Source organism: Haliotis rufescens, unplaced genomic scaffold (genome assembly GCF_023055435.1).
Source record: "Haliotis rufescens isolate VD_foot unplaced genomic scaffold, xgHalRufe1.0.p SCAF_7, whole genome shotgun sequence".
Taxonomy (NCBI): Eukaryota; Metazoa; Mollusca; class Gastropoda; order Lepetellida; family Haliotidae; genus Haliotis; species Haliotis rufescens.
Genome location: NW_025964361.1, coordinates 26,766,676 through 26,789,915, shown reverse-complemented (window position 1 = coordinate 26,789,915; position 23,240 = coordinate 26,766,676). Strand labels below are relative to the sequence as shown.

Sequence of the window (23,240 nt, the reverse complement as noted above, 5' to 3'; positions counted from 1 at the left end):
ACATGGCCAGCTGGACGTACCTGATGACATGGTCCCACTCTTTAGCCATCTTGTATGCCTCTGCAGCCTCCTTGTATCGGCCATCAGCCTCCTTGGCCTTCGCGTACTGTGCGTGAATCTTCGGGGAGGTGATGTGTTGCAACAGTTCTCCCACCTTGTTCCTGAGGGAAAATACAATGGTAATGGTTTGTAAATATCTAACATGTCAGAAAATGGTCAAGAAGTAATGGTGCAGCATAGGCAGGTTGGATTGTATACACCCCAGGGAGCTAAGAATGAAAAGCAAGTGTATACTGATCTATTGACCAGGGTCCCACTTGCACAAAGCGATCTTAGCGCTAAGATTATTGTAAGCCTATGTTAAAGTATGGGAGTTACGATCATCTTAGTGCTAAGATCGCTTTGTGCAAGTGGGTCCTGGGTATTAATGTAGTGCTTTGAGCATGCTTTAGGGTATGGATTTGGTTCATCATCATCATCATCATCATCATCATCATCATCATGTTGTTGTTGTTGTTATTATTATTATCATTATTGAAAACACTTTCTCCCTAATTATCTTAACCGAACTATATTTTAGAGGCCTATATTTGTACATAAGTAATGTAATTCGTTAGTAGTTACCAAACATTTTCAAAGACTCATACCAGTTTTTGCCTCTGATGTAGACAGAAGCCGCCTTGTCGTAGTAGTGGCCTTGTTCATATAGAGTAGCTGCCTCTGTCCATTGCTGCAACATGGAGAAACTTGTAGAGGACATTCTGGTTCATGGTGATAGGACACTACAGAGTGTTACATGGACCTTGTTAACACTGATGCTGATGGTTTAGGTGGGATTATTGTATTAGTTCATATTTTAGTAATTTAAGTTATTCTCAGTCAAACATGTTTAAGGATACTTGGGAGTCCAAAATGAGTTTAAGACAACCGGGAATTTGACAGATCCGAGTGTAAATAGAAGGAATTCGCTGGGAATTCAAGGTCTGACTGCATTTGTCATCATTAGTTCTACACTGGAATTTTTAGGGTTTCTGAGAAACCATTTGACTTCAATATCTTTTGCGTTTATGGATATATATATGTTTATCTCATTAAAATCAGTTCTTAGTTCTCGCTATCGCTGAACAAAGATCTGAGGACATCCCATTACGGGTCACATCAGAACGACCTTTCATCCAACCAATCAGAGCATCGCTTACCAGATCATGAAAGTGACAGACGGAATGTGTTTTCTAATCATGCAACCACGAAATATTTAACACGGGGTATTCCTAACGACAGTTACAGGTTTTATGATTATATCCATACAATCTAGGCCATCTATATGCAATTTCAGAATGTTCTTCTTATCAGTTTTAAATTTTTAAAGGAGAATACGTCAAAATATGTTTCGAAGCGTAACCGCCAGTTTGAAACTAGTGTCGTAATGCTTGAGAAAGCTGTCTTCTGATTGGCTAATGTCGATTTCTTGTCAGTCATTTCATTGGTCGGTCAAAATTCGTGAAAGGTCGATCTGACGTGACCCGTAATGGGATGTCCTCAGATCTTTGTTTAGCGGCAGCGAAAACTAAGATCTGATTTTAATGAGATTGTATATACGGAAAACACACTGTGCACACTGTCACAGTTTGTTTTATGTTTAGAACTCTATACAACGTGCACACCGTTTCTTATGTTTTGAACTCCCCAAAAAAGTATTGAAGTCAATTCTTATAAATAAAAACGTCAAAGTAATAACTCCCCAGACTTCTTATTGTACCATTAAGACAAAAACACTGTAGACAACAACTTGAGTCAAATGCCACGGATTCACGCTTAATTTAGTTATATTTACATAACTACAGTTGTTGGGTAGCTGTCATCACAATTACCACAAGTATATACCTCAGGAACATACTTGTATATAAATATGTCCCCAACAAAAGTTTTTACATATTTGGGAATTGGAGGAAAGTATTTGCATAAAACCATTATTTGAATACAAATATGAACCCAAGGTATATTTTAGTAGCACCTGTGCCGACTCCAACAGTGTAACAACACAACATCCCACCTTCATACTCTCCAAGATGCCTGCACATTCCTTCTTCAGGCTCTTGCTGGACATCTTCATCGCCATGGCAACACCCCTGAAATAAAAGCAGTGAGCTATAATGACACATAATACATTAATATCTGAAGAGTAATCCCAATATAAACTGTAAGAGATTCAATGCTAGCAATCTTGAATGTGAGTGAGTGTGTGAGTAGTTTCATGCTATTCCAGGAAGATAGCAGGAACACCGGAGATCCATTACACAAAGTGACTGTAGCACTAAAGTGATCGTAACAGAATTATGACAAACGCTTCGTGGAACAGATCCCAGGCTTCATAGATTGTACCAATGTGGGCATTGAACCCAGGGCCTCGTTCCTCAAAGCGATCTTAGCACTACAGTGATCGTAAGCCTATGTTAAAGTATGGGACTTACAATCACCTTACCGTTACGATTGCTTTGAGGAACGGGGCCCTGGCCTCTAGCATGACGAGTGACTACTTCAACCACCAAGCTACCCTCCTGCCTCCAGTGCTCCATGTGATCTACGTACATAAACTATGACGAAAGTGAAGACTTTGTTATTCTGATTCTCCAAAACATTCTAACATTGTTTCTATAAGCTTCAGATCATGAGACCTTCTTTGACTTAATCATGAATACAGTTGTATCGCTTGTTATCATGAAATGATTCAAACTGTATCCTACATACTGTGCCAGTACTCAGAGAATAACTTCCCTTACAAGTCTTAGCCATATACTACCCATCATCCTTTTTCGAAGAAAATCATAAATAAGTGGACTTCCCAATCTCAAGAGGAGACACCATCTGAGTCAATCTGTCATGGGAAAGACATGACATAAATTGTCTATGACACCATGAACAACAGATAACTTAATCTCAAATATTTGTGACAATGCATTGATATGATACACGTCACGTCACAAACAAGACAAACAATTGTACATATAACAGCAGACTGTCAACATTATGATGATCAGTGAGAGTTACTGAAAATAATTGTTCACATCTAAATCAGTATGCCTATAGGTAAAACCAGGTCCTAACCTGCGTATGTCTCCAGTCCTGATAGACATGCGAGCAATGCCTGCAGCACAGATTTCAGTATACCTGTAGGTAAAACCAAGTCCTAACCTGCGTATGTCTCCAGTCCTGATAGACATGCGAGCAATGCCTGCAGCACAGATTTCAGTACACCTGTAGGTAAAACCAAGTCCTAACCTGCGTATGTCTCCAGTCCTGATAGACATGCGAGCAATGCCTGCAGCACAGATTTCAGTATACCTGTAGGTAAAACCAAGTCCTAACCTGCGTATGTCTCCAGTCCTGATAGACATGCGAGCAATGCCTGCAGCACAGAATTCAGTATGCCTATAGGTAAAACCAAGTCCTAACCTGCGTATGTCTCCAATCCTGATAGACATGCGAGCGATGCCTGCAGCACAGATTTCAGTATACCTGTAGGTAAAACCAAGTCCTAACCTGCGTATGTCTCCAGTCCTGATAGACATGTGACCGATGCCTGCAGCACAGATTTCAGTATGCCTATAGGTAAAACCAAGTCCTAACCTGCGTATGTCTCCAGTCCTGATAGACATGTGACCGATGCCTGCAGCACAGATTTCAGTATGCCTATAGGTAAAACCAAGTCCTAACCTGCGTATGTCTCCAGTCCTGATAGACATGCGAGCGATGCCTGCAGCACAGATTTCATCATGATCCCTTGCCTTCTCGTCCTTGGTGATCCCCTTCTCATAGTGAGACAGAGAGTTCATGTAGTCCCCGGTGAACTCCAGCTGCTGGGCATACTCTCGCGAGATGTAGGAGATCTGCTCCGGAGCCAGAGCCTTAGCAAGCTGCAGGGCACTATCCCAGTGAAGCAGGTCTCTGCGCATCTACAAGGAGAATAAGTTACCGTATATGACCGCAGATAAGCCCTCGTAGATAAGCTGAGGAATTAATTTGACCATTGAAATATGAAAGAAAATTATATGACCTGCAGATAAGCCGAATCAGGAAGTAAAAGGCAAAAAACACTGCGAAGTCAGACTGCAAGACATGTGCCAGTACTCGCAGATATATTCAATAATATAAGATGAAAGACGTTGTAATTATATTGAAAATGTCATTATTATTTCTAATAAAGATTTAACAAACCAGCCATCCACTCTCATAATGTGGGGGTACTGATGTTTGGACATTAGTAAATTGATGTGACAATTGTGTCCAAAATAAACTCACTCAGGAACTGCCAAATCACCTAACTGACTTACTACTTACTCACATTAAAAATAATGTCAGGTGAAAATAAACTCTCTGCTAGGTTAAGTAATAGTGAGTGAGTGAGTATGGTTTTACGCCGCTTTTAGCAATATTCCAGCAATATCACGGCGGGGGACACCAGAAATGGGCTTCACACATTGTACCCATGTCGGGAATCGAACCCGGGTCTTCGGCGTGACGAGCGAACGCTTTAACCACTAGGCTACCCGACCGCCCCTTGGGTTAAGTAATAAGACGAAAAGACCTAACATTCTCAATCTGCAATACATGACACATCCTTATCATCATTCCATCAGCTGAGAAGATATTAACATCCAACAAAGCGACTGAGTGAGTGATTTTGCATGGTTTCAGGACGTCAGCTGGACTGTACATGGGAGTATTCAACCTTTCTATGATGGATTAAACAACAAAGATTTTAGAAAAACTAAATTCCAAATAAAGAAACAAGGTGCTTAGTGCGCATGTTATTGCACAAGGGGCACACGTTAACAAATGCATATAATGGTAGCCAGGGGGCAGTTTGTAATGACACTGAGAAAGCAGAGCACATACCTCGAGGTCAGCCAGGGGGCAGCTTGTATAGACACAGAAAGCTGAGCACATACCTCGAGGGCAGCCAGGGGGCAGTTTGTATAGACACAGAAAGCTGAGCACATACCTCGAGGGCAGCCAGGGGGCAGTTTGTATAGACACAGAAAGCTGAGCACATACCTCGAGGGCAGCCAAGGAGCAGCTTGTATAGACACAGAAAGCTGAGCACATACTTCGAGGGCAGCCAGGGGGAAGTTTGTATAGACACAGAAAGCTGAGCACATACCTCGAGGTCAGCCAGGGAGCAGCTTGTATAGACACAGAAAGCTGAGCACATACCTCGAGGTCAGCCAAGGGGCAGTTTGTATAGACACAGAAAGCTGAGCACATACCTCGAGGGCAGCCAGGGGGCAGTTTGTAATGACACTAGGAAAGCAGAGCACATACCTCGAGGGCAGCCAGGGGGTAGCTTGATGCCAGGAAGAGATCCTGGGAAGGGTTGAATTCTCCAAGGAACATGGCAATGTAGCCAGACAGCAGGTTCTTGTCCTCAATCGACTGGAAACAGAACAGCAATACAAGTACAGTTATAGCCAAAGAGATCTAGTTCTTCCTGGATAACTTACATGGACAGTACATTGATGTTTCTGTGTGTTTTTAAATCATGCATGAAATATTACGAGTGTGACATCACACGCCGGATTCAATTCTCAAAACCAAAACAATAGAGCTCCACACAGTGAAGCGCAAGCACTGCGCAGAGTAAAGTGGCTTCAGTCTTCTTTTTTAAATCAGCCAAATCAAAGAGAAAGCTAAACACTAATTGCCAGATTAGAAGCCAGTGTTTATCAAAGTCTGGAATACAACATAAATATGCCAATCTCTCTCCTACTCAGGGTTCCTTGGAGCCATCCGAGTACTACAGTTTTTCCTGTTTCATTTTGGACGTGTCTACACATTTACATAAACATACGTCATGAAATGTTTAACTTTCATTGAGAAAATATCCTAAAACATGAAAAACTATTTCCATTTGCGTACTTATCATCCATGTCCTGTCATCGAAGCCCTACAGAGAGCTAGCAATACGGTCACTTTGATAAAGTGTAAAACTATATTGTCATGCACCTCACTGTCACAGTTGTAGTAGCATATCTATATAATTAAGCAAAACAATATGTGAAGCGCACTGAAAGGGTTACATTTCGCCTGTCTATTCTTATTTCAGAATAAGTGCGCTTGTTGACAAACAAGAGAAAAGTCTGGCCTACACCCGCGGTGTGGTCACCTGAGCAGAATCGAAATAAGGTCAGCAGAGCAGAGTAAGCTGAAGGATAATCGGCAATTGTTTTCAAACAAAGTTTCAGAATGCTCGACGTCCTGTTACTCTAAAAAATAGCACTGATTAGAAAAATCTGTGAGACAGCATACAGTAGGAAGTAGTGAAAAGTAAGAAAAGGAGTCTTCCGACTTATTCCATTAACCAACATGCCTCATTAAGCACCCAACTCCATAGTGCCCTTGTTAAACTTCGAGACCAATCAGAAGATAATTTTTACAGGTTCCCAAACTAAACCTGAAACTTTACATCACAGTTAATATTATTTTGAGAATATTACTACTTTCTACAGAAAACATAGCTCCCTAGAAAGGGTATATGATTTCTTAGTTTGAACTAATTCCGTTCTATTCCACTCGATCTCTTTGACTTGTGTATGATCTTAATAAATTCCCTGCCCTTGTCAAGTTTCCAAGCACCTGGGGCACTTATTACAGCAAATACAGTATCTAAAAGTCCTTGCCTATCCACCTAGGTTGGTTAATTACAAAATGACGACCTTTGTACTCACCTTGACCTTCTGCAAGGAGGTGACCATGCCAACATCACCGATGTTCCTGTACACTCTGATAGCTGGAAGAAAATAAGAACAAATCATTGGATGATTCCATCATGCTGAATGTTGTCTAGGTACTTGAGATGCCTTGTGGAAGGGAAGGATTTGTGACTCACCGAAGTCAAGGTCAAGGCTATGCAGCGCTGCCCTCCCCAACTCCACCCAGACCTCTTTCCTGTTGACATAGTGACAGAAGATCCAAGCATCCCGGAATCTGCAGGAAACAAACACCAGGTTACAGGGGCTCCTCAACAATCAAAATATGACATCATCACTTGTCAATCACAACATAGCTTTATCACAGTCTCGGGTGAACTTTCTTATCAGCCAATCAGCGCCTAGCCTTCTAAATTCTCTGTGAGATCAGGTGAAGCAGTCAGATCAGCATATCTAATTTCTGTATCATGCAAAACGTTCATAATTGGGGAGTTCCAAATATAAAAACATAAAATTGTTGGGACATTTCATAAATCCTGGACAAGGACATGCAATAGAAACATCACACGTTGTAACCACTTTGTACTTTGAGGTGAGGTGAAATGAGGTTTATTGTCGCGTCCAAGATTATTGCACTTATATAGCACCGTGCATGCACGTGTGTGTGTGGCTGCTTTTACTAGTCCGGACTGATGCCGATTTATAGTGCTCGCCCTCTGAGATACCATGCCGCAGTTTAACATGAATACCCCACTCAGACACAGTATACTGACTCCAAGCGGACCAGTCCTTGTTTTAGCCCCCTAATGCCAAGCACAGACAGGGTAACACCAAGTACCATCTTTAAACGTCTTTTGGCATGATGCGGCCAGGGATTGAACCCCAGACCTTCAGCTCTCCAGGCATACACTGTACCACTCAACCACAGAGGCGGTCCCAACTACTTGCCTGGGTTAGACAAGGGGTATCTAGTCTGTCCTCTAATCCAGGTGCAGGTGGTTTTTTGTTAGTTGTTAAACGCCGCACTCAGCAGTGATCAGTAAATAATTGAGCCTGGACGAGACAATCCAGTGACAGACATCGTGAGCATTGATCTACAAAATTGGGATATGATGACAACCATCAACCAAGTCAGCTAACCTGACCACCCGATCCCGTTAGTCGCCTGTTATGACAAGTATGGGTTGCTGAAGAACAATTCTACCCCGGACCTTCACAGTGTCCAGGTTCTGGTGCCTACCTTCTTAGCTTGATACACTGCTGGGCAGCAATTGAAAGCTGTAAAGTACAAATTTTATTGTCATTTTAACATATTGGTTTGTTGGGAATTATATAGCTAAATATTCTCCTTAAAGATATCCAACAATTTGTGTTCATATTGAAAAAAATATTTTATTATCAAATATTATACCACAGGGTCGAAAATGGCAGTAGTTTTAGAAAATATGAGTGAGTATGTTTTTATGGCGCTTTTAGCAATATTTTAGCAATATCACTGCAGGGACACCAGGAATGGGCTTCACACATATTGCCAATGAGGGACATCTAACCTGGATCTTTGGCATGGCAAGCGAATGCTTTAACCACTAGGCGACCCCATCACCCCGAGAGAAAATAGGAAGAAAAGGTTTGAATATATGATCAAGATGATACACAAGCAGAGATAATCTCCAGACACAGTGTTGGATAAAACTTACCTCAGCAGGTTTCAGATCCTGGGGATTCTCATGGAACACATGAGAGTGGGTGTTCAGCTGCAGGTTGCCAAGCTTTCCACTCTGTGTCTGCAGAGTTATCTCCCCATTGTGGAGCATGATCGGTATCTGGCCATAGGGCAGGCGTGTCTCTCCCACATACAGGACTTGTGAGCCTGGATGAAAACACAGAAATGTGAAATAACCATCGTCCATTAGTTGGATTCCATTGCGAAAACAGACATGTTTTATTATTATACGAAGACATTCATAAAGTTAGAAAATGTGAAATTCAAAATCAACATTATATTTTCAACATATTGTGGAATGAGGTACCTCCTTCTGGTTATCATTGATAATGCTTTAAATCATTGATTCAATGTATCAGGCAGCCCAGTATTAAAGAAAGTGGCCAATATGGTAGCTTATTTTACAGTTTCTTTTCATGTTCTTATCTCCTCCAAAATGACAGTAATGCATGAACAATGATCTAGTAGGTACAGTACATTGACACACTATCAGACAGTTCACTCATAATAAATCACCCAGTCCTTATTTCATTGACGTCTATCAACAGGATGGTGTACTGGAGACTTATTCTATATTCTGCACTTGAGGAATAGGGAGTAAGTGAGAGAATGGTTTAATGCCATTTGATTTAACATTTTTTTAGGTGTGTGTTGCAGTGTCTTATGTGGGAGAGCCTTAGCATTAAATGTTTATCACTTAAGTGAAAAATCACGAGAATGGGTATGTTGCAAACCTAGAAACATAATCAGGGAATATTCGGGATTTGGTCCAAGGATCCTAGGTTACTGGCATGAAAGATCACAACTCTGTACACTGAACTATGGTGCCTTACATGACTGGGGCATGCCTGCAGAGAAGAATAGAGTAATAAAAAGGACCTTATATATCCTTGGGTGCCTGCCTCACACTGCTTGTTAGTGTCAACACTGTGGTTCATGCACATACACTGTTAGTAAACATTGTATTGTTAATAAGTGCTACCAATGCATACAGGATATCCTATTGGTTTATACAACCCTTCAACAATATGTATATGATCTGAATGGGTCATACATTGACATACTAAGTGTATTTCTTTGTTTTATCAATAATTAAATAAATTTAAATTTTCCAAAAGTACGGCTGTATCCGACCAATTATATTTCTAGTTTGCACTGCCATGTGTCACTGTGTGACTTCTTTGAAAATATTACAAATGGCGATCAAATTCGTTCCCAACAATGCTATGGTCCTAAGGAAATCATGGGCAGTTGAAAGTGGAGTGAGTGAGTGAGTGTGTAGGGTTTTACACCGCTTTTAGCAATATTCCAGCAATATCACGGCAGGGGACACCAGAAATGGGCTTCACACATTGTACCCATGTCGGGAATCGAACCCGGGTCTTCAGCGTGACGAGTGAACGCTTTAACCACTAGGCTACCCAACCGCCCCTGTTGAAAGTGGAAGAAAACACAACAATCTCACAATACACATGCGAAGGCAAACAATACTTTCGCCCACACGGTGATTGTTTCCAGTAACAGAGGACCAAAATGTCATTATTTGCAGCCAGCAATATCTCATTTGTTTGCATGCAAGCAATATATTGCAGTACATACTTCTTGGCAATACACAGCCCCCCTACTTACTAAATTATTCTTATTAAAGTTATGTGTGCTGAAACTAATGGCAAGTACTTGTTTGAAAATCATTTGTAAAAATATTAAGCACTGCATCAAATGTGGTGAAAAAAATGTCATTTTTCCTGTAAACAGATGAAAATAAGCTTGACATCATCAGTTCAAGAGTGATGTAAACACAAAACCTGCAGTTGAGCAAACCAGACAAATCACCATCTCCTGCAGCCACACCTTGTGCCAATGTAACAAACTCAGTTAGTTGAACCAGCATCCCCGAACGTGTGCCCCACTCCGTGTGTAGAACTCCGTGGTGCCCTGCCCCCCTACTTACAGACTGACACCCCCATCCCGGGGGGCTCCATGAAGCCCCCGGAGTACATGGGAGTCATGATGTCAGGTGTACCTGTCACTGACTCTCGGCAGTACACGTACGTGTACAACTTCTCGCTGTCATACGCCACAAACACGCTCTGAAAAACAACCAGGGGATGTGTTGCTATTGACTGTACAACAGAGAACATTGTTCAATCTATAAAATATGATATATGTATCCAAAGTCTCTGACAATGAAGGTCAGAAAATTGTACAAGATATGTTAATGAAACTTTAAATGTATAGGCAATCATTATTATCACCTGTCACTGCTCAATAATGCACAGTATTTATCTTGAATGTGTGCAACTCTCTAGTATTCATGATTATGAGGTACTGTATAGTAGTACACAGGCTGAAGGCTTGAAAAACGAAACGAACAGGATTTGATTTGATTTGACAACTAAGGTTAATTTCAAGGTGTTTGTAGCCTTAATCTGATTGTGGTTGACGTAAATGATGTTCATATCAGCTAAGAGAGTGAATTATTAATCTGGGCTCATTCTGATATATTCCATGCGCGTAATACACATATATTTATGTATATACTTCATAAAACAGTACAGCATCTCTTTGCCTACCTTGTCCAACTGCCAGTTCTCCCACAGAACTCCCTTGATAGATGCTGAGAAGTTGGGGATGTCGATCACTGTGTCATTCACCTGGATCACATTAACACTGGATCAAAATACAGCTCATGTCACATGTATACAGTTCCCTCCCCATCAACCACAAACAGGTGTGCAAGTGTGTGCTGGTGTGTGAGAGTGGGTGTGAGTGTGTATGTGTGAGGGTTTGTGAGTGTGGGTGTGAGTGTGTATGTGTAAGGGTGTGTGAGTGTGGGTGTGAGTGTGTATGTGTAAGGGTGTGTAAATGTGAGTGTGTATGTGTAAGGGTGTGTGAGTGTGTATGTGTAAGGGTGTGTGAGTGTGGGTGTGAGTGTGTATGTGTAAGGGTGTGTAAATGTGAGTGTGTATGTGTAAGGGTGTGTGAGTGTGTATGTGTAAGGGTGTGTGAGTGTGGGTGTGAGTGTGTATGTGTAAGGGTGTGTAAATGTGAGTGTGTATGTGTAAGGGTGTGTGAGTGTGTATGTGTAAGGGTGTGTGAGTGTGGGTGTGAGTGTGTATGTGTAAGGGTGTGTAAATGTGAGTGTGTATGTGTAAGGGTGTGTGAGTGTGTATGTGTAAGGGTGTGTGAGTGTGGGCATGAGTGTGTATGTGTGAGTGTGGGCGTGAGTGTGGGCATGAGTGTGTATGTGTGATTATGTGTGAGTGTTGGCATGTGTGTGTTTGTGTGAGCATGTGGGCATGAGTGTGTTTGTGTGAGGGTGTGGGAGGGTGTGTGAGTGTGAGTATGCTTGTGTGAGGGTGTGTGAGTGTGGGTGTGAGTGTGTTTGTGCGCTGGTGTGGGCATGAGAGACAGCGGGTCTGTATTACGGTGAATGTTCAGTGTGAGAATGGGTACCAGTGTTTGTGTGAGTGTGAGCATGAGTGTGTATGTGTGAGTGTGTATGTGTGAGTGTGGGCATGAGTGTGTATGTGTGAGGGTGTGTGAGTGTGAGCATGTGTGTGTTTGTGTGAGGGTGTGTGAGTGTAGGTGTGAGTGTGCTTGTGGGGGGGTGTGGGGGGGGTGTGAGTGTGGGCATGAGAGTTGATTTGTGTGACGGTGCATGTTCAATGTGAGTATGGGTGCCAGTGTTTGTGGGAGGGTGTGGGTGTGTGGGAGGGTGTGGGTGTGTGTGAGGGTGTGAGTGTGGGTGTTGGTGTGAGTGAAAGTTGGTTTGTGTGACGGTGCATGTTCAATGTGAGTATGGGTGCCAGTGTTTGTGGGAGGGTATGGGTGTGTGTGAGGGTGTGAGTGTTGGTGTGGGCGTTGGCTATGACCTTTGCATGGACATGGGTGTGTGAAAGCATGTGTGTGGTCACATGTCTGGATGTGTGGGTAAGAGTATGGGTGTGGGTCAGGTTGATGTGTGCAGTCACGTGTCTGGATGTGTGGGTAAGAGTATGGGTGTGGGTCAGGTGGATGTGTGCATGTGTGTGTTATTTCAACTGTGATTTCCTAATCCTTAAATGTATGAGCAGGAGAATGTAGCTCATCACCACAGTCAGCAACATAATAGCAATGCAAAAGTGAAACCAGGGATTGATAGCCTGAGCACCAATCCATGCTCTCATGGTGTAAGGACCATCTATCCCCTACGCCATGCAGCTCACACAACGAGCACGGGTCTTGGGGGCTCATTCTTCCCTGGAATCCCAACAGGACTAACAGACTAAGATTGCAGTCTGCAACTTAAGCCACTAGTCCAAAGCTAGTGAAATACTGTTCAATTTGATGAGCTCAGCTAACAATAGTCCACATTACCCTAAATGTTACAGAAAAAGATGCTAAGAGCCAAGTTTAGCAAGTAGTCTCAAACGTGTTTGGCACAGGCTGAGAAAATAAAGACCTGACGTCAATGATCTTACTGCATTATAGACATAGCCATCTGTCTTCTCATCCACAAACACTAGCCGGGTGCCGCTGGCGTCGGGGAAGAGCTTCCTGATGCCTGCCACGTGACGGTACTCCACAACAAACTGCCAGTCCTCAATGAAGAAATAGCGGACATCTCCTCTCTAAGTCAACAGACAAAAATAAATAAAGCAGCTGTGTCACAGAGAGTCTGTTCATGCACATTTGTCATCAAACATTGCATCTGATTCATTTTCAATTTAAAACTGGTAATAGTCCCGAGGTTTCAAGCCAAGGATAACTATCTTCTTTGCTATTTGTTAGTAATAAGCAAAAGTACAGAAAATGGAAAATATCCTTTTTGATTCAAGTTTGAAAAGGAACAAATAATACATTGCTTTTAGATGATTTTTTGCAAAATGAATATGGATGAAGAAAAACTCCTCTGGCCTGGACTAACAAACAAATCATTTTCAAAGTCAAAGTCTTTTATTTTCTGCAAACTTGGATATCATCAAGATATTACACAGATTTGTAATACAATTATGTAATACATTATCATGCCTCATGGAAAAACAGAAAACTGATACTGAAAATGACCATTGTATCATGCAAGCTTCTATGAAATGGTTCAGCTGTCTTGCTGTATGATACATACATCGGTGCCATAGATGAGGAACTCTGGCGTCATGTCATGGCATGTGATGCGAACATCTCGGTCATCCTTGCCGGGGAACAGTCGGGTCTCCCGCTCATCAGTAGCAGCAGTTGTCTCCCCTTCAATCTGCACACACATCAGGATAAAAACAATCACCTTTATATATACAGTTAAGCTCATATCTGACCTCTGAAAATCTTTTGGTCTCAGTCATAATAATCATGCTCTAAATTTCGTATTGCTGACTACCATCCCATCCCTACATACCTTACCCTCACCTAAACATCCATTACCCTACGCTACCCGACTGACCTAACACTCTACCCTACCTGACACACACAACACCCTACCCTGCCTACTCACCATGCATGCAGCATCTATACCCAACCCCAAAAGCACAAGCACTACACTAGCTACCCTTCCCTGCCATACCCATCTCATCCAATCCCTATGCTATCTTACCCATCTCAACCTTACGCAATCCATCACAACCCTCCCCAACCCATCCCTACCTCACTACCGCCATTCCTACCCAAACCAGCCACTACCCTACCCTACCCTACTCTACCCACTCACCATGCCACCCCACCAAACGCATCAAATCCTGTCCCTACCCTATGTTTCCTACTCACCAAGCTAGCCTACTCTACCCTACCCAACCACCACACTACCAAACCAATCCCCTCCCTACTCATCCTACCTACCTACCAACCTACTCTACCCAGCCTGACCATAAACTCCCATCCACTACCATCACCCTATGCTACCCACCCACAACCTAGCCCTACCATAAACCCCCACCCACTACCATCACCCTACGCTACCCACCCACAACCTAGCCCTACCATAAACCCCCACCCACTACCATCAACCTACCCTACCAACCCACAACCTAGCCCTACCCTAAACAACCAACCACTAACATCACCCTACGCTACCCACCCAAAACCTAGCCCTACCATAAACCCCCACCCACTACCATCACCCTACGCTACCCACCCACAACCTAGCCCTACCATAAACCCCCACCCACTCCCATCACCCTACGCTACCCATCCACAACCTAGCCCTACCATAAACCCCCACCCACTACCATCACCCTACGCTACCCACCCACAACCTAGCCCTACCCTAAACACCCACCCACTACCATCACCCTATGCTACCCACCCACAACCTAGCCCTACCATAAACCCCCACCCCCTACCATAAACCCCCACCCACTACCATCACCCTACCCTACCCAACGACAACCTAGCCCTACCCTAAACACCCACCGACCACCAGAAACCATCACCCTTCGCTACCCACCCACAACTTAGCCCTACCCTAAACACCCACCCACTACCATCACCCTACCCTACCCAACGACAACCTAGCCCTACCATAAACCCCCACCGACCACCCAATACAATCACCCTACCCTACCCACCCACAACCCAGACCGACCCTAAACACCCAGCGACCACTCAATACCATCACCCTACCCACCCACAACCCTGACCTACCCTACACACCCACCGACCACCAATTACAATGACCCTACCCTACCCACCCAAAACCCTGCCCTACCCTACACACCCACCGACCAGCCACTACAATCACCCTACCCTACCCTACCCACCCACCACCCACTACCCGTCACTCTACCCTACCCATCACTCTACCTTACCCATCCACCACCCACTAGTCTTCCCTGACCATCCACCACCCGCTACTCTACCCTACCCATCCACCACCCACTACCCGTCACTCTACCCTAACCATGACTCTACCCTACCTATCCACCATCCATCACTCTACCCTACCTATCCACCACCCAGCACTCTACCTTACACATCACTCTACCCTACCAACTACCCATCACTCTACCCTACCCATCCCTCTACCCGACTTATAACTCTACCCTACCCATCCACCACCCACTACTCATCACTCTACCCTACCCATCCACCACCCACTACCCATCACTCTACCCAACCCATCCACCACCCACTACCCATCACTCTACCCTACCCATCCACCACCCACTACCCATCACTCAACCGTACACATCACTCTACCCTACCCATCCCTCTACCCTACTTATAACTCTACCATACCCATCCACCACCCAGTACTCATCACTCTATCCTACCCATCCACCACCCACTACCCATCACTCAACCGTACACATCACTCTACCCTACCCATCCACCACCCACTACCCATCACTCTACCCTACCGATCCACCACCCACTACCCATCACTCAACCGTACACATCACTCTACCCTACCCATCCACCAACCACTACCCATCACTCTACCCTACCCATCCACCACCCACTACCCATCACTCTACCCTATCCATCCACCAACCACTACCCACCACCCTACCCATCACTCTACCCTAGCCTTCCACCACCCACTACCCATCACTCTTCCCTACATATCCACCACCAAACTCTACCCTACCCATCACTCTACCCTACCCATCCACCACCCACTACCCATCACTCTACCCTACCAATCCACCACCAACTACCCATCACTCTACCCTACCCACCCACAACTCACCACTCTACCCAACTCATCCACTACCCATCACCCTACCTACCCACCATCAATCACCCTACACTACCCACCCACTACCCATCCACCACCCACTACCCTTCACTCTACCCACCCACAACTCACCACTCTACCCAACTCACCACTCTACCTAACTCATCCACCATCCACTACCTATCACCCTACTTACCCACCATCAATCACCCTACCCTACCCATCACGTAACCATCACAAACACCTACAACCCACCATATGGAGCTGCACTTTGCCTTCAAAGCTCACTGCAGCGTAGTCGCCATTCAGACTGATGGACTGCACTGTTCCCAGGTACTCCCGGTCCTTCAATCTCTGGGGACCTGACACAGAGAACCACAAGATACAAATAGTCAGAACCAACATCAATCTATCCAGGGCATACACATGTTATTCAATGAACTTGCCTACAGATAAAAACAGACTAGATCCTAACAAAATGTTTTAAAAATTGGTGCATACACACTGGTTTCTGCATATGTTTTAGAAATGGAGATAAAAATGTTTCATGTTTGGAAACAAATGAAAGCAAAACATAAGATTTTTCTGAAAGATGCTCTTTCTGACAGCATAAGAACAATCAGTTTTTATGTTGCTTAATTGTTAACAGCTAACAATACGGTCAAGTTTATCACTGTCCTTATCTTCAGAAGAGGAGATGTTATGGATTTATGCAAACCTTCATTTACTGTTAGTGGAATGGGAACAGCTGGAAATAAGCAATCAACTCTTGCTGTACAGTTTCAAGTGAATTCATAAGTCCTTATGAACATTTTTAACTAAATTCATACGTCGTGAGTATTAAGAGAACACTGACTTACCATCATCTCCAAGCAGATAGAACCAGGCTCTGTTGTTCATCCCCACGGCAACATGGTACTGCCCAATTCCAAGAAAGGACGGTTCCACCTCAATGGCTATTGTAATGGGTGGCTCCTGAAAGAACACATTTGGTTACAGATGTTGTTGACAAGTTGCAGTCAAGTCTCCCTAGATTTAAGTTGCTACGTAGAGGGCTGCATACATACTTTGGTGACTAGGTCGTCGATAGTAACCTCCAGCAGTGATGTGAGATGGGCGATACGTGTCTGAGTGACCGCGGCCAGCATGGGCAGCCGAGCCAGGTACACATGCAGGTTACCCCTCTGAGTGGACACAGCTAACAGTTGACCATCGTCCGTCCAGCCAATCTTGTCCAGCCCCCTCTCATCGTCAAGTGTGATGATAGCGTACATCTCCTTCAAGTCCGACAGATCATGGACCTTGATGCTAGAAACACGACAATCATAGAAAATCAATTGGTGGACATGGTCAGTAGATTAACATTGTTGCAAGGGAGATCAAATGAATTTAAATGCAGATGTACGTATGACTGGATCAGAGAACTTGAAAACATGTGGTCGATGGTGTAAGCATTTCCCACTAACATTATGACATCACAAATATTATGCTATATTATATATACCGCACTTATCCAGGTACTAGTACCTGCTCAAATGCGGTTTTATTTGTTCCCTGACCATTCTGACCATCTGATCATCTACCATCGGACGAGTGGGTTCTTTTGAGAGCACAGGGTGAATGTACTATACACTTGGGATAGTGAAAGCACTGTTAGGACCTGTAAACATTGTTGGTCACAAGGATGAATAACAACCCAGTCACTTGTGTGATATGACCTCAGCACCTGGGACTTGCTTCCCTGGCATTTTTGACCGCTTGCCCACTCCGCCCCCTTTATATCAAAGTAAACTTGAATAAAAACCATTTCTTATGGCTTCTAACAGTTAATGCCTATAAGTATTCAGACTGTCAAAACTAGTACAGAACATCTCTTTGTTTTCTAGACCACCTCCGTGGTGTAGCGGATAAAGCATCTATTTTCTGGAGAACAGAAGTTCATTGATTTGATCCCCACCACATCATACCACTAGACATAAGAAGATACATGTTGCTGCCCTGCCTGGCACTCGCCTTTAAGGAGATAAAAGAAGGACTGGTCGGCTTGGTGTCAGTATACTGTGTCTGGGTGGTTAAGCTGCAGCCTGATATCTCATTGGGCTAGCACTATAGTCTCGACTGAGACAAGCAGACACATGCATGTAGCTGGATAAGTAAAATAATCTTGAACATGACGTTAACCCCATTTCACCTCATCTTGGTTTCTCTGGCAGAAATATGATAAGAAATAAACGACCTACCAGTTGTCTCCACATGAAGCTGCCTTGTTGAGGGACGTGGAGATGGCGATACTTGCAAGGCTGTCCTTGTGGTTCCGAGCCTGGAACAGCTCCTACAAAACACAGCCAGGAAATAATGAATTAGTCACAATTCAAAAACACATTCATTATTTTGATTTCAGGTGGTTTTCATCACTGGAGGATTAACTGACCATCACATTTCATAAAACCAAACATAGCATAAGATACACAATTGTTCTATTTCATTCTATATAGAGACTAATTTGATAATTTTCAATTGACATAAACCATGATAACCGATTATTATAACCTCAATGAATTATATGCAAAATAATAAACCAAATTCACCGTAATATGCACCCAGCATGCCTAGAAAACTGACTAAGGGGAGCGCTTGTTCAAACCTTTTTCAGAGATTGAGTGGTAGTGAACAATCGTATTTTAAATGTTGATGAAACAAAAACGTTTTCGATTATTTATAGTAACAAAGCAATTATATGCCCTTCTGCTGTTTCTGTAAAACACATATGAAATGTACACAAGGAAATATAAACTTTTTGGTCTTAGTTGGGGGCACTTATTACAAGTACTTGACAAGTGGTGAGTGAGTGAGTTGGGCTCAATGCCTCTTTTAACAGTTTTCCAGTTATGTCAAAGCGTGCAAGCTTGATGTGGGAGGAAAGCCCGATGTGATGCATGTCTTGGACATGTACATCTTTGGGGAAACCAACAAGCAGGGGTATGGTGCTGACAAACCTAGAAACATAATCGGGGCGAAAAAGGATTTGAACCCACGATCATAGGTTTCTGACATGCCCAAGGGACAAAATCTCTGCACAGTGAATTGTGGCGCCTTACATGACGAGGCAGCCAACGCCCTTACAAGTACATCAGGGTGCTTAAAACGGTGAATATACACTCTTTAACATTTCAAAAAATAAGATGCTCATTTTGAAACACCACAAACACAGTAAACTGAGTCTAAAATCTGAACACTTTTGCAGGTTGTAAATATTTCATTTGGGTGACATACATCATGACAGAAGTATATAGACGTTCACTGAAAGAGAATATCCTCAATACCATAGCAAAACAACAAAGAACCTAAACCACTTTGTGCAGATACTCAAGTTGACATAAAGCAAGTCAGGAAATACAGTGGATTATCAATAAATGCATCACTCGAGTGACCAAGAGTGGACAAAAACTATGCAGTCTGTGATGAACGTAAAGTATCCGTTCACTGTTGAACATCACCAAACTACATGTGACTTCGTGATCATGTCCCCTACTAAAGTGTGTGAGTACCTTTACCAGGGATTCATATTTTATTGTGGCCATATTTTAGCTATTTGTATGAAATATCGGCCATATTTCAGCTATTCATGTTATTTTCACCATAATTTGGCTATTCATATGCTATTTCAGCCGTATTTTAGCTATTCATGTTATTTTCGCCATAATTTGGCTAATCATATGCTATTTCAGCCATATTATAGCTATTCATGTCATATCAGCCATATTTCACTTATTCATATGCAACAAATTCTCAAACATAAACATTCATACAAATAAATTATAATTCAGAAACAATCAAACCAATTTGAAACACTTAATTGAACTTGAAGTCATAACCTTCAAAGTATGAAAGAACACAAAATGACAATCACTTGAAATCTTATTTTGATTATAAACTGATCATTTCATAAAAAGTTACTCAGTCAACCTGCTCAACCACATGTCAGTCATAATGGTTACCATGGTAACTCCAAAGCAAGCCACCAAAGCATCTCTATATGGCAGCCAGCCTCTATATCTCCAGGGCTTGCATTTTGACGAACCTACACTAACCCATGGATCTTTTCCCATGGTCCTCACAATCTCCAATTGCCTGCACTTGATTTTCATTAGGTAATTTGATTTACTCTGCTTCTCAGTGAAACAGACCAATCAGAATGTGAGTTACCAAACAGCCTCAACATTGGCCTGGCAATTTTAACACCATGGCATCCAGTCCCATTGATTACGATACAGTTCGCGACAAAATCAACATTGAAAAACTGACTGACACACAAAAGAAATCGCTCAAAATTCTTTTTGCTGGAAAAGATGTCTTCATGTCCATTACAACTGGCAAAGGAAGGTCCTCCCTTACCCATTTCACTTTACCTTATTTTGAGGTTTGATTGCTTGGTTTAAAATGTTAAGGAAAATCAGAGGTGGGTAATTTGAGATCACAAGAACCACATGAATGGGTGAGTGAGTGAGTGAGTTGGGTTTAACACCGCTTTTAACAGTATTCCAGTTATATCACGGCATGTCAGCTTAATGTGGGAGGAAAGCCCGAAGTGATGCAGGTCTCAAACGTTTACCACTTCGGTGAAACCCACGAGCACGGGTATGGTGCTGACAAACCTAGAAACATAGTCGGGGCGAACCGGGATCATAGGTTTCTGGCGTGTCCAAGGGACGCAACTCTGCGCAGCGAATCGCGGCGCCTTAGACGACTGGGCCACCTGTGCCCCAACCACAAGAATGGATCCAAGGGTAAGTGTAGCTTCACTGAAATGCGAGCTCTAGAGATATAGAGGATGTATGGCAACAAAATATACAAATAATTTGTCTGTTGCATCATATTGAATAATTCATTTCTATTTTGAACAAACATGCTCTTTTACAAAGTGCAAAGCAATTTGTGTATGTCACATGTCTCTGTTATCTGTGAATAACTATGTAACATGCACCAAATTCAAACCTTGAATTCCACAACATAGATATCAACATACATACCTCGGAGACAACATGTAATTTGCCTCTTTTGTCAACAACCTGTGGTTACAAGTGATTATTCATCGTCTTTAGGTCAGCATTTATTTGTTAGTCAATAACTTTACAAAATATCAGGATTCCAACAGAATTCATGCAATAAATACATGTGTATCAACCCCTATCATGTTTATTTGCGACTCTTTTACTTTTTTATGTTTCATTTCATTCGAATATGAATATGTTTGTAAAAAGATTTTAATATACCCGGGTACACAATTTGTCTGTCATGGATGCAGATATTATAGATTATCACATTGCCTGACAGCATGCAAGATAGAACACAAACAAGTGTTCCCCAGAAAAATTAAAGACATATCATTACAGGAATTTTAAATCAAATTCCTGAACAGAAACTGATAATGTTTGACAAACAATTGTGATGCTGATATTCTCTACTGATCCTGAACAGATTCAACTGTATACCACCTTGCTGCTAACATACAGCTAAGGCCATCTGTATTGGTGGGTGTTTTCCTCCTCTCCCATTGCTCTAAATTAGTCTCTCATGCTAAATAATTTATCTTTTATATCAAACCATTTAAGTGCTAGAATATTTTTTTAGCTCTACCTTGAAACAATTAACAAATTCCCGGTTCATAGTAAAAGTGTAATGTATTCACAAGCTCCCCACAGCAATTGTCTGTTTGTGGAGCTCTCTCTATCAATCTTCCCGAGGCAAGGGAGATAACCGACCATAAAAGTCCAGTTTCTATCCTGCCGAAATAGACTGAAGTTACAGAGTCATAGTTTCGCTGGATTAATGAGCCTATGCATAGGAGGGCTGTTACGAACTGTATCCATTCATGAATTGAATTCGTTATTTGTGGCCACTTGAATCAAATATTTATGTATGCAAGCATGTGCATTTACATCAAAATATCCATAAGAACATATTATGTGCATAGATTTCTTCAAAAGACAACACTCTTATGCTTTTTAATTTGACAGTATTGTGGTCACTGGTCATTGTTGCATTTGAGCAGATACTACTACCTAGATAAGTACAGTATACAGCTGTAAAATATATTAAGAATTAACAAACCATGTCAAATAATTTATGTTGTTATTGCTTCACTGAATATAACAAATAATACATCAGCTGCTGACTTGTTATTGTATTCGTGAATCAATATTTGTATTCGTTACCCTATATTCGTGAGAAGAATCATATTTGCCTCATAGTGTATTCGTTGCAGCCCTCATGCATAGTCCAATCAAAATCGCGTAACCGTGCAGATTTCGGGCGCTTACCGGATTTGCAAAGTACGTGAACCGCCAACGTGGCATCAACTGATATTTTCCAAATCTTTTCAAGTTTTTAATCATGGTGTTCACGTGATTTGATGCACTTCGCAAGTAATCATCGTTTAATCACAATATAGATTTTGATTATCGATCAGATCGTACTGACTGGGCACCGCCATTTGGTATGAAGCAAATGCAAGTGATATGGGAGGTGGAATCTGATTGGTCAAAAGGAGTGACATAGAAGGGACATAACTCGTAATAGGCACTGGTGGCGCTACGATCGAGCCCAGAATTTCTAGCCCTGTTCGGCAAGGGTGGAAACTGGACTTTTACAGTCAGTTAACTCCCTTGCCTCGGGAAGATGTATTATCCCTCTCACCAGTCACAACTGCCCACTGTGCATGCAGTTAAAATTGATGCCATGTAGAAATTCACTGTTTAAATACCTCTGGACTTTAGAAAATATGAACTTAAAAAACAATAATTTAACAAAATAAAGACAGTTTCCCAATTTGTATCATAAGGACACTTAGTTTGGAATCCAAGATAAATCTCTGGCAGCATACAATTAGATAAACAAAGCATGTCATATTATGAGGTATAGGACTACTTTGAACACAACACTACCACGCAGACAATATGATCAATATCTAAAGTACTCATAGTCATGAAGAAGTACCTGGTATTGCCATGGTTTGGACTTTCTGATCAATCATGCTTAATATCTGGAGACAGGCCCAAATCAGGTGTATTTCCAAATTATTGTCTCTCGGGGAACACTTAGGACAACTCATGCACATTCAAAGTTGACATGATTACATATGCGTACACACATTGACAAT

The 23,240-nt window shown here is 42.4% G+C and overlaps 2 protein-coding genes across 5 annotated transcripts in view; one reads left to right on the top strand and one right to left on the bottom strand.

The window, feature by feature from the left end:
* Positions 1-23,240, top strand: part of LOC124137513 — a 493,827-nt gene that overhangs the window by 253,678 nt on the left and 216,909 nt on the right. The window lies entirely within an intron of this gene.
* The window catches only part of LOC124120933 (WD repeat-containing protein 19-like), a 49,334-nt gene that overhangs the window by 13,175 nt on the left and 12,919 nt on the right, over positions 1-23,240 (bottom strand). For 3 of the 4 annotated variants that reach the window (XM_046483842.2, XM_048387757.1, XM_048387756.1), the window contains 18 exons: positions 21,112-21,150; positions 18,322-18,413; positions 17,149-17,389; positions 16,942-17,056; positions 16,337-16,443; positions 13,538-13,663; positions 12,894-13,043; positions 11,004-11,084; positions 10,454-10,520; positions 8,405-8,577; positions 7,948-7,985; positions 6,887-6,984; positions 6,726-6,787; positions 5,323-5,433; positions 3,715-3,953; positions 2,054-2,129; positions 648-730; positions 21-161 (listed from right to left, as the gene is read on the bottom strand). In XM_046483842.2, the coding sequence (XP_046339798.1) occupies positions 21-161; positions 648-730; positions 2,054-2,129; positions 3,715-3,953; positions 5,323-5,433; positions 6,726-6,787; positions 6,887-6,984; positions 7,948-7,985; positions 8,405-8,577; positions 10,454-10,520; positions 11,004-11,084; positions 12,894-13,043; positions 13,538-13,663; positions 16,337-16,443; positions 16,942-17,056; positions 17,149-17,389; positions 18,322-18,413; positions 21,112-21,150 (2,039 nt within the window). The remainder of the gene's footprint in view (positions 1-20; positions 162-647; positions 731-2,053; positions 2,130-3,714; positions 3,954-5,322; positions 5,434-6,725; positions 6,788-6,886; positions 6,985-7,947; positions 7,986-8,404; positions 8,578-10,453; positions 10,521-11,003; positions 11,085-12,893; positions 13,044-13,537; positions 13,664-16,336; positions 16,444-16,941; positions 17,057-17,148; positions 17,390-18,321; positions 18,414-21,111; positions 21,151-23,240) is intronic. The other variant, XM_046483843.2, reaches the window with a different exon arrangement.